The 12,033-nt window shown below is 45.0% G+C and overlaps 1 protein-coding gene across 1 annotated transcript; it reads right to left on the bottom strand.

Moving 5' to 3' along the window:
* Positions 1 to 4,398: 4,398 nt before the first annotated feature.
* LOC133128230 (zinc finger protein ZFP2-like) lies at positions 4,399 to 9,517 on the bottom strand. Its single transcript, XM_061241608.1, has 3 exons — positions 9,410 to 9,517; positions 6,226 to 6,994; positions 4,399 to 5,709 (listed from the first exon to the last, which is right to left on the bottom strand). Exons 2-3 carry the CDS (start codon positions 6,978 to 6,980, stop codon positions 4,668 to 4,670), a joined length of 1,797 nt encoding a protein of 598 aa, XP_061097592.1. The 5' UTR covers positions 6,981 to 6,994; positions 9,410 to 9,517; the 3' UTR covers positions 4,399 to 4,667.
* Between the last annotated feature and the right edge of the window lie 2,516 nt (positions 9,518 to 12,033).

A 12,033-nucleotide genomic window follows, 5' to 3' on the forward strand; every position in this document is an offset into this window, starting at 1 on the left:
CCGCAGTTGCAGACGAGTGTGGATTGAGGCGAATCACATCAATGACGCGGATACCAAACGGGAGAAAAAATTCGAAATAAAAGTTTGTTGGAAGACGTCTTGGGTGAAGGCGACCGGGGAAGCACAGCAATGAAACCACAGAAATGCAATAGAATTAAATTATATTGTAGCGTGGCAGGGTTCCATGACGAAACTGACAAGCAATGTAATTCGGTTCAACAACTTTACTGCTCAGGAAACACAAGCACAAGGACACAAGTTTCACAACTCAGCAAAACAAAGAAGCACTTTGCAATAGTGCCTGAGACGATAGCGATTTTATTTAACATAAACAGCTAGCAAACTTAAACAGTCGCATTACATTTTGTTGGCAACAACGCTTATTTACATTAAAAATGGTCTCACCAACCTGGAACTGTGTGCCCCCAGTTTGCCAGTCCACACCCCTAGATGCCACAATATTTTATGTGGTGAATTAATAAAGCCAAGCAATGGCAATATACAATATACAAAGACAGCTTTAGTTTATTCCTGTATATGTTATCCATCTCATTTTTATTTGAGGGAGGTATGGAGGGAATACATCATTTTTTGTCAAATATTTAAAAACAATGAATAAAATAAATCTGGTTGTCTTTTTGATGTTGGAGGGACTGTTGCTATTTACAATTACATTTGAACAATTTTGTCATTTGGGAGATGCTTTTAATCCAAAGTGAATTACAAGTGCATAGGTTCTTCCAAAGGTTAAAAGCATTTAAAAAAAACAGTGGAGGCCAATGAAAAGTGGGGTGATCTGAGACAACCTGGGCTGACTGGTGGTCAGGTGGCTGCAGCATTCTGGACCAGCTGGACCAGCCAGGAGGGAGTTGTAGTAATCCAGAAGGGAGATGATGAGCACCTGGACGCAGGGGTGGGTGGTTTTCTCCATCACAAGATGACGCAAACAGCATATATTACAGAGGAAGAACCTGCAGGTTCTGGCAGTGGAGGATATATGTGGAGCGAGGGTGAGGTGGTTATCAAGTCACCCCAAGATTCTTGGCCGTATGGGAGAAGGATACTACAAAGTCCTCAACAATCAGTGAGAGGTTGATTGTGGGAGAGGAGCTGGGATGGAGAGAAGCTCAGTCTTTCCAAGGTTAAGCTTGAGGTGGTGGGAAGTCATCCACGCAGAGATATCAGCCAAGCAGGCAGAGATCTGTATGGTCACCTGGGTATTGGGAGGGAAGGAAAGAAAGTGCTATCGACATAAGAATGGCAAGAAAAGCAATGGGAACAGAACCAAGAGACATGGTGCATAGAGAGAAGAGGAGAGGACCAAGAACTGAGCCCTGAAGACTCCAGTTTGTAGGGGGTGTGGGTCTGAGACTGAGCCCCATCCAAGTCACCTGGTAGGAATGACCAGAGAGGTAGGAAAACATCATGCGAGTGCAGATCCTGTAACACTCATCCCAGTCAGCGATGAGAGCAGAATCTCTTGGTTGACTCTATCGAAGGCGGCTGACAGGTCAAGGAAGATGAGGACAGGGGAGAGGGATTTGGCTCTAACAGAGTGGAGGGCAGCCTCAGTGGAGTGACCACTCTTGTTTGGGATCATGAAGATTGTTATGTTAACAGTTGGAGGCAGACCGCACGTTCCAGAGTTTTAGATTGGAAGAGAAGAAGAGAGACAGAGGCCGGTAGTTGTTCAGAGCAGAGGGGTCAAGAGTAGGTTTTTTGAGCCGAGGAGTAACTCTGGCCCTCTTAAGGGAAGCGAGCATAGTGCCGGAAGAAAGGGAAGTTTTGATTAGAGGGCAGAGAAAGGGGAGAAAGTCATTAATGATGGATTGTCGAAGGGGAGAAGGGAAGGGGACAAGAGGATAGGTGGTTGGGCGGTGGGATGTGAAGATTTCAAAGTGTCAGAGACAGAGGGGAGAAAAAGAGGATAGGGAGTTGGGGAGGGTGGTGGCTGCATTCATTTTACAGTGAAAGAAGTAAGATTTAACAAGACAGACAGAGGAGTAGAATGATGATCGGAGGGCATGGAAGGAAGCTATATCACTGGGGAGACAGGACCTTTTCCATTTTCTCTCCGCTGGCTGCAGTTTGGTTCAGTCAGCTCGTAGAGCATCAGAAAGCCCAAGGACTGAGGAGGGAGGCCCGGGCTAGTCTGGTAGTGAGGGGACACAGAGAGTCAGAGGAAGATGACAGAGAGGACATGAAGGCTGTGTAATCCTGATGGGAGAGGACTGAGGTTCATGACTCACCCTGCAACAAAGTGGGTTAAGAGTGGGGTGCGTCAGTCAAGAGTGAGCAGCGCATTGCAATTTTACAGTAAGACAAGTCTGCAATTTGCACCCATTGCCACCCCCCTGCTCAACCCAGGTCTAAGGCACAAGTCACAGCCCAGTCTATGGCATACCGCCAGTAGTAGTCCTGCATGTAGTCTTGCATTCATGTAATCCGGATACCTCTGGAGAGCAGCATTAATCACGCAAACAGTAATTTTAATATTTGAATCTTTTATTTTAAAAAGGATGCCCTGGGATAAATGTCAGTGGGAACTTTTGCAAGTGGGACGAGAGAGAGAGCGAGCCAGAAAGAAAAGCCCCTGGAGCTGTTTTTTGGTTAAGGGTCTTGCACAAGGGCCCAACAGCATGGTTTTTTATTTTATTTTAGGGACCCAACTTCATCTCTCCAGATGCAGGTCAGGATCCCTATATGCCAACTCAGGGCTTGAACCAGCAAATGTAGTTTCCAGTTGAATATTCTACCACTAGGCTACACTGGTCCTGTGGAACAAAGGTAAACACTTTGGACTGTTATCCTAAATAGAACACGGGGGCAACATGGCTCAGGCAGTAAGAGCAGTCGTCTGGCAGTCAGAGGGTTGCCGGTTCGATCCCCCGCCCGGGCTGTGTTGAAGTGTCCCTGAGCAAGACACCTAACCCCCAAATGCTCCTGATGAGCTGGTCGGGGCCTAGCATGGAAGCCAATCGCCGTTGGTGTGTGAGTGTGTGTTTGAATGGGTGAATGGAGAAGCATAAATTGTACAGCGCTTTGGCGCTATACAAATGCCTGCCATTTAAATACTATACCGATTTTAAGCACTCATCCTTTCCACCATTTATCATCTGATTGTGCAGTTAGGCTTATGATCCCTTATCACGTGTTTGCTCCCAGATAAGAGACAAAAAGGCTCAATAGGCTCATTACATGTCATTTGGCTGACGCTTTTATGCAGTGACAATCCTCCCCTAGAGCAATGCAGGGTTAAGGGCCTTGCTCAAGGGCCCAAGGGCTGAGTGGATCTTATTGTGGCTACACCGGCCACTGACCTTGCGGGTGCCAGTCATGTATCTTAACCACTATGCTACAGGCCGCCCTCAGGCTCAATGTTCCAACACTGACAGCAACACGATACTGCGTGGCTGCTCTCCTGGGTCCACTGTGTCAGGATACAAACCTGTATGGTCACATTAATACAGTATTAAAACACGTAGCTGACGGATCACACACAAGCGTCACTGGTATAGATGCTACTTTGTATGAGACTTCCGATGTCTCTGCGGATCCCTTAACTTCATTAAGTTCTTTCCACATTGGGTGTAGTGGTAGAGGCGTCATCCTGGATGAGTTCTCTGCCGTGTGATCAGGTGCGATGACGAAACCCTTCCCAGACTGGGAGAAGTGGTATTGAGCCGTGTGTGGACTATCAATACTGATTTTGTTTTGAAGTTCTTCCCACACTGGGAGCAGTGGTATTGCCGTTCCCCTGTATGGATCCATGTGTGGACTATCAATACTGATTTTGTTTTGAAGTTCTTGCCACACTGAGAGCAATGGTATGGCCTTCTTCTGGATGACTTTGCATGTGGATTGTCAATTGAGATTTAGATTTGAAGATCTTCCCAAACTGAGAGCAGTAGTATGGCCCTTCCCTTGTGTGAGTAAGCTGGTGGTATTTCAGTCCTGTATTTGATGTGAATTTTTTCCAACACTGGGAGCAGTGGTATGGGCGTTCCCCCTTATGCCTTCGAATGTGGATTGTCAGTTCCGATTTTGATTTGAAGCTCTTCCCACACTGGGAGCAGTGGTATGGCCGTTCCTCTGTATGCCTTCGTGTGTGGCGTGACAAATCTTTTTTTGATTTTAAGCTCTTTTCACAGTGGGAGCAGTGGTATGGGCGTTTCCCTGTATGGCTTTGTGTGTGGACTGTCAATTCAGATTTTGAAATGAAGCTCCACCCACACTGGGAACAGTGGTGTGGCCGCTCCCCTGTATGGATTAGCAGGTGTCTGGTGAGATGCGATGACAAGGCATAGCTCTTCTCACACTGGGAGCAGTGGTATAGGCGTTCCCCTGGATGAGTTAACTTGTGGACTGTCAATCCTTTTTTTGTTTTTACATTCTTCCCACACTGGGAGCAGTGGTATAGCCGCTCCCTTGTATGTCTTTGTGTGTGGACTGTGAATTCATATTTAAATTTGAAGCTCTTTTTACAGTGGGAGCAGTGGTATGGGCGTTCCCCCATATGTCTTTGTGTGTGGTGTGACAATTCTGATTTTGACTTGAAGCTCTTTTCACACTGGGAGCAGTGGTATGGCCGCTCGCCTGTATGGGTTCACTTGTGTGTGGTCAGTTTTGATGACAAGAAAAAACTCTTTCAACACTGGGAGCCGTGGTTATGGCCGCTCCCCTGTATGGGTTTGCTGGTGTGTGGTCAAGGCTGATGACGAGACAAAGCTCTTCGCACACTGGGAGCAGTGGTATGGCCTCTCCCCTGTATGTCTTCGTGTGTGGATTGTCAATTCAGATTTGTATTTGTAGCTCTTTCCACACTGGGAGCAGTGGAATGGCCGCTCCCTTGTATGGGTTAGTTGGTGTCTGGTCAGGTTCGATGACGAGATAAAACTCATCCCACACTGGGAGCAGTGGTATGGCCGCTCCCCTGTATGGCTTTGCTGGTGTGTGGTCAGGACCGATGAAGAGACAAAGCTCTTCGCACACTGGGAGCAGTGGTATGGCCGCTCCCCTGTATGTCTTCGTGTGTGGACTGTCAATTCAGATTTGTATTTGTAGCTCTTTCCACACTGGGAGCAGTGGAATGGTCGCTCCCTTGTATGGGTTAGTTGGTGTCTGGTCAGGTTCGATGACGAGATAAAACTCATCCCACACTGGGAGCAGTGGTATGGCCGCTGCCCTGTATGGGTTTGCTGGTGTGTGGTCAGGACCGATGACGAGACAAAGCTCTTCGCACACTGGGAGCAGTGGTATGGCCGCTCCCCTGTATGTCTTCGTGTGTGGACTGTCAATTCAGATTTGTATTTGTAGCTCTTTCCACACTGGGAGCAGTGGAATGGCCGCTCCCTTGTATGGGTTTGCTGGTGTCTGGTCAGGAGTGATGACGAGACAAAGCTCTTCGCACACTGGGAGCAGTGGTATGGCCGCTCCCCTGTATGGATTCGTGTGTGGCCTGTCAATTCAGATTTGTATTTGTAGCTCTTTCCACACTGGGAGCAGTGGAATGGCCGCTCCCCTGTATGGGTTCGCTGGTGTCTGGTCAGGAGCGATGACGAGACAAAGCTCTTCGCACACTGGGAGCAGTGGTATGGCCGCTCCCCTGTATGGATTCGTGTGTGGCCTGTCAATTCAGATATTTTTTTGAAGCTCTTATCACACTGGGAGCAGTGGTATGGCCGCTTATGGGAGGCTTCAAGACAGAGCCTGTTCAAGACAAATGAAGGCACATTTTATGGTTGTCTAAGGTTGGCAAAGAAAGAACAACTACACCCAGGGCTTATTCCAATTGCTTATTTTTCTGATCTCTTTTCTTTTACTTGCACTTACACCTAGCTCCACCCGTCAAGAGAGGCAAGGAAAAATTGCAATACAAAATAAGATGGGGAGATCGATACAATGTCCTTGCTCCTTCAATCATCAGTTCAAAGCCACGTAAGCTACAGATGTGGCAGATAGGGAGAGGTGGATCCACAGGTCGATAATTTATACATCAGGCTTTCTGGAAAAATACTTCTGCAAAGGATACACTGATGTTTTCTTTCACAGAGAAAAGATTGGGAGATTCTAACTTCTACTTCTAGCTCCTAGAAGGAACATTTATTGGATTGGAATGTCCGTAGAGATGATGGACCTCAATTGATTTCCTGGTCAGAAGCAAGTTAAAGGGTAAAAATAGGAGAAACATAATCAATTGGAATGAGCCCAGATCACCACACTCACCCATTCTCTGATGAAGCCGACTGGTGTTTCTGCGGTCTTGCCAGCTGGCCAATCATCTTTCTCTTCCAAGTCATGACCTGGTCCATCTGACTCAGTGAACACTTTCCCTTAATTGGTGAGAGCTCCTGCCATCTCTGTCGAGATGTCACTCCCTGGCCTTCTTTCCTGGCGAAGGGACATAGTGACTCAGGAACTGAATTACCTGTTATTTTTATTCTGCAAATCACCACTCTTGGCTGATTCAGCTGGCAGGCAGTGACCAGATTGGACACCTCATCCATGTCCTGTTGACCGTATTCTGATTTCACTCCAATCTCAAATTTGTGAGTCTGACAGGTTAGATAAGCTCCACCCTTCCCATTCTGTTCATCCCTTGGTTTTTCTTGCTCTCTCCTGAGTCCCTTGTCATCCCTCACACCATCTTCTCTCTCCATTTTCACACTCTGCCTCTTCTCACATTCCTCTACTTCCTCCTTCATGTTGGATAGTCTGTCTTTTTCCTCCTGGGTCATCTCATATAAAGTCTTCCACTCTGTCCTCTCTGCTATGTCATAGCTTCTGTTGAGTCTTGCGTTTGGCTCCACCCCTGTGGAATCTGTGCTTTCAATCATAGATTCAGCCTTCACGGCGGGGCTTAAACATCTCATAGAGTCAGGCAAGGATTTGGATTTGCTGTTGCAGGGAGTCAACATTGTGGAATCCACCACTCTTCTAATGGGGGGGTGGGACAGGGAGGCAAGCTTACATTCTTCCATGAAGGGAGCAGTGGCTATAAGAGAATAAAGAAATGAATGTTTAACGCTCCAGATGAGAATTTTGAAATAAGGTATCGCAATTACTTAATGGAAAATGTCTTACAACTCAGGTTTGAGTGGACACAGGGAGGCACATGGCAATAGAAAATCTGGGAGCTGCCTGTAGTGGCCCCTTATACCATTTCAGAAAGTCTTACATGGTATAATTTTGGCATGGTTACATTTTGTTTATTTGAGACATAATTTCAGATATCTGTAATCCATGATGCCCATTTCCTTCTCATCAAATCAGTACAGTCTCTTGCCTTACAACCAAAATCTTTCTTTACTTGCAGATAATGGTTTAATACATGGGTTGGCAACCCTGGTCGTAGAGAGGTGCAGGGTGTGCTCGTTGTTGTTCCTACCTACAATTGGTGAATGTGGCAAGTTCTCTTAAATCACTTGGATGAGCGATTGAAAAACAAATCAGTTTGTACGTGCGATTCTTGCGTGAGCCCCAATGATTACAAATAAGGGATATTAGATTTCCATTCTTTCATGAAGAAAAATAGAAACCATACTCCAATAAGTGTAGACTCACATATTTGCATTCATTTAAAAAATCCATTAAATTAAAAATGACTAGATGTGAGAATGTTGACCAGTAAACCATTCAATTCCAGAAAATGTTACCAATGTCTTTTAAATGAGCGAAATCATCAATTCAAACTTTGGCCAGATTATTCATTACTGTGGCAGAAAAACTACCCCAGTCTGGGTTAGATGGACTAGGTGTTCCCTCCACATTTGCTGAAAACTTCTTATGAGAATAGACACAACTACAATTGGGTTCATTGTAGCACTCGGACTGGTCTGCACAGAGCAATACATACGAACAGTTTCTCACGCAATCCCAAAAAAGACTGATCTCTTCTCCAAATGAATCCACATTTTATCCTGTTTCTCTAATGCCTCCTGTTATGGAGCTTAAACTCAATTCCACCCACAGGCTTACATCACCTTTCTCAGCACTTTTCTCATTTCTGCCCAAATCTTCTACCAATATTTACACGTCTCCCAATATCTTTTATAAAACATAAGTGGTTACCTTGCTTTTCCTCTGCTAATTATATTCATGACTTGCACATGACGTACGTGGTTACCAGAAGACTGTGGCTTGATTGTAATATTATAGACTGTAGAGAATGTATGAATATGCTTTGGGCCTTTTCTAACCTGTTTTATAAAAAGAGTACCATGCTCTTATTGTTGTAAGACTTCTTCACCCCTCCTACCACATAATGTTTTTCTAACACAGGAACATACAGAAACACATTTTGAAAGTACAGAGATACACGTGAAAGTATTTAAAAGGTAAAAGATCAATACAGTACACTTATTATAGGACAATTATTAATACAGAGCTCTCCTTAAGAAATTTTACGCATAACTTGTATGAGAAAAAACTGCTTCATATCCTCCACTTTTTATGGAGCTATACCATTAAAATCAAAGATTAGATGTTTTATAACAGCCCGGTTGTGAAGTCAATAAGTTTCACAATGGAAAAATGGATATGAAAAGATTGTCGGCAGATAAAAAAAAAAAACCTTAGGTCAAAACTAGTTTCTTGCAAATCTGAAAAACTGGTTTCCGAGTCAGGAACAAGGAAAGGACAAAATATAAAAGGAAAATAAGCGATTATAATCTTGGAATGTGCCCTAAACCAAAGATTTTACATGAGCGGAAGATGCAGAACTGGCGTCTTTCCCGATTGTTAGCACACGTGCGCAGTTGTGCTTTTCAGCGGCCAATAACAATAGCGACAAGTAAGAGTAATTAGCAAGCTAGCTGACATAAAAGTACTCACCAACTATAATTTACCATTATCGAATTGGACTCTAAATACAACTACCTAGATTGTTAACATAACGTGTTACCTCATCAACCTTAGCTCATTAACATTATGTTTACTGCATAACGTTATTTTAGCTGCTAACACTACTTCACGTTAGGCACAGACCGAGTCGCTTCTGACCGGCGCTAATCTGATTAAAACTTGATTTTCGTTGGATTGTCTAAACAATTGGCGATGGGCTGTGGTTTAATTGTACTGGGTCCGGCAATCCGAACCATGCATAGGAATATGTATTATTCCGTATTTCTAGAAATAACCCGTTTAGCTAACTGTTTTGGTAAAACTTCGCTCTCATAAAGTATCAGTTAGGACGTTTCAGACGCGAATGGCTGCCTCTCGTTCTCCCTATTATTCTCTGCCCAAACACACAAACATTGTATGACTTCTAATACCGCAAACACGTGTTTTTGTACTTTTAGCTGTTACTAAAACCTGACGCTCATTAAACGGAAACGAATTATACTTGTTGCACCAGTCACTCGTAGCTATGTTTTGTCAAACACCCCGCAAGAAAGACACTGATACGTACCCCTGGTATCGCTCTCTACACAGTACTCGAACGGATTTGAAGAATCCGCGTTATAAATGGTTATAACTTGACAGTTGCAGTAAGAACACAAGTAGCCTAATGCACCGCAGTTGCAGACGAGTTTGGATTGAAGCGAATCACATCAATGACGCGGATACCAAACGGGAGAAAAAATTCGAAATAAAAGTTTGTTGGAAGACGTCTTGGGTGAAGGCGACCGGGGAAGCACAGCAATGAAACCACAGAAATGCAATAGAATTAAATTATATTGTAGCGTGGCAGGGTTCCATGACGAAACTGACAAGCAATGTAATTCGGTTCAACAACTTTACTGCTCCGGAAACACGAGCACAAGGACACTGGTTTCAACTCAGCAAAACAAAGAAGCACTTTGCAATAGTGCCTGAGACAATAGCCCCCCAACCGATCCCCCCATACCCCACACAGGGCAACAAGATTTGTTCAATGTACACGTTTTATTTAACATAAAAAGCTAGCAAACTTAAACAGATGCATTACATTTTGTTAGCAACAATGCTTATTTACATTCAAAATGGTCTCACCAACCTGGAACTGTGCGCCCCCAGTTTGCCAGTCCACACCCCTAGATGCCACAATATTTTATGTGGTGAATTAATAAAGCCAAGCAATGGCAATATACAATATACAAAGACAGCTTTAGTTTATTCCTGTCTATGTCATCCATCTCATTTTTATTTGAAGGAGGTATGGAGGGAATACTTCATTTTTTGTCAAATATTTAAAAACAATCAATAAAATAAATCTGGTTGTGTTTTTGATGTTGGAGGGACTGTTGTTATTTACAATTATATTTGAACAATTTTGCATTTGGGAGACGGTTTTAATCCAAAGTGAATTACAAGTGCATAGGTTCAAAAAGCATCAAAAAAACAGTGGAGGCCAATGAGGAGTGGCAGCAGCATTCTGGACCAGCTGGACCAGCCAGGAGGGAGTTGTAGTAATCCAGACGGGAGATCACGAGCACCTGGACGCAGGGGTGGCTTTCTCCATCACAAGATGACACAAACAGCATATATTACAGAGGAAGAACCTGCAGGTTCTGGCAGTGGAGGATATATGTGGAGCGAGGGTGAGGTGGTTATCAAGTCACCCCAAGATTCTTGGCCGTATGGGAGGAGGATACTACAAAGTCCTCAACAATCAGTGAGAGGTCGATTGTCGGAGAGGAGCAGGGATGGAGAGAAGCTCAGTCTTTCCAAGGTTAAGCTTGAGGTGGTGGGAAGTCATCCATGCAGAGATATCAGCCAAGCAGGCAGAGATCTGTATGGTCACCTGGGTATTGGGAGGGAAGGAAAGAAAGTGCTATCGACATAAGAATGGCAAGAAAAGCGATGGGAACAGAATCAAGAGACATGGTGTATAGAGAGAAGAGGAGAGGACCAAGAACTGAGCCCTGAGGGACTCCAGTTTGTAGGGGATGTGGGTCTGAGACTGAGCCCCATCCAAGTCACCTGGTAGGAATGACCAGAGAGGTAGGAAAAAAACCATGTGAGTGCAGATCCTGTTACACTCATCCCAGTCAGCGATGAGAGCACAATCTCTTGGTTGACTGTATCGAAGGCGGCCGACAGGTCAAGGAAGATGAGGACAGAGGAGAGGGATTTGGCTCTAGCAGAGTGGAGTGCCTCGGTGACCATCTCAGCCTCAGTGGAGTGACCACTCTTGAAGCTGGACTGGTTGGGATCATGAAGATTGTTAAGTTGACAGTTGGGAGCAGACCTCACGTTCCAGAGTTTTAGATTGGAAGGGAAGAAGAGAGACAGAGGCCGGTAGTTGTTCAGAACAGAGGGGTCAAGAGTAGGTTTTTTGAGCCGAGGAGTGACTCTGGCCCTCTTAAGGGAAGCGAGCATAGTGCTGGAACAAAGGGAAGTGTTGATTAGAGAGGAGAGAAAAGGGAGAATGTCATTAAAGGATTGTCAAGGGGAGAAGGGAAGGGGACAAGAGGACAGGTGGTTGGGCGGTGGGATGTGAGGAGTTTCAAAGTGTCAGAGACAGAGGGGAGAAAAAGAGGATTTGGGGAGGGTGGTGGCTGCATTAATTTTACAGTGAAAGAAGGAAGATTTAGCAAGACAGACAGAGAAGTAGAAAGGTGATAGGAGGGCATGGAAGGAAGCTATATCACTGGGGAGACAGGACCTTTTCCATTTTCTCTCCGCTGGCTGCATTTTGGATCAGTCAGCTCGTAGAGCATCAGAAAGCCCAAGGATTGAGGAGGGAGGCCCGGGCTAGTCTGGTAGTGAGGGGACACAGAGAGTCAGAGGAAGATGACAGAGAGGACATGAAGGCTGTGTAATCCTGATGGGAGAGGATTGAGGTTCATGACTCACCCTGCAACAAAGTGGGTTAAGAGTGGGGTGCGTCAGCCAAGAGTGAGCAGCGCATTGCAATTTTACAGTAAGACAAGTCTGCAATTTGCACCCATTGCCACCCCCCTGCTCAACCCAGGTCTAAGGCACAAGTCACAGCCCAGTCTATGGCATACCGCCAGTAGTAGTCCTGCATGTAGTCTTGCATTCATGTAATCCGGATACCTCTGGAGAGCAGCATTAATCACGCAAACAGTAATTTTAATATTTGAATCT

Source organism: Conger conger, chromosome 5 (assembly GCF_963514075.1).
Source record: "Conger conger chromosome 5, fConCon1.1, whole genome shotgun sequence".
In the NCBI taxonomy this organism is placed as follows: Eukaryota; Metazoa; Chordata; class Actinopteri; order Anguilliformes; family Congridae; genus Conger; species Conger conger.

Coding starts and splice junctions, on each gene's coding strand:
- LOC133128230 (XM_061241608.1), bottom strand. CDS start 6,980: ATGGAAGAATGTAAGCTTGCCTCCCTGTCCCACCCCCCCATTAGAAGA. Junction 5,710..6,225: donor TCGGCTTCATCAGAGAATGG/GTGAGTGTGGTG, acceptor TGTCTTGAACAG/GCTCTGTCTTGAAGCCTCCC.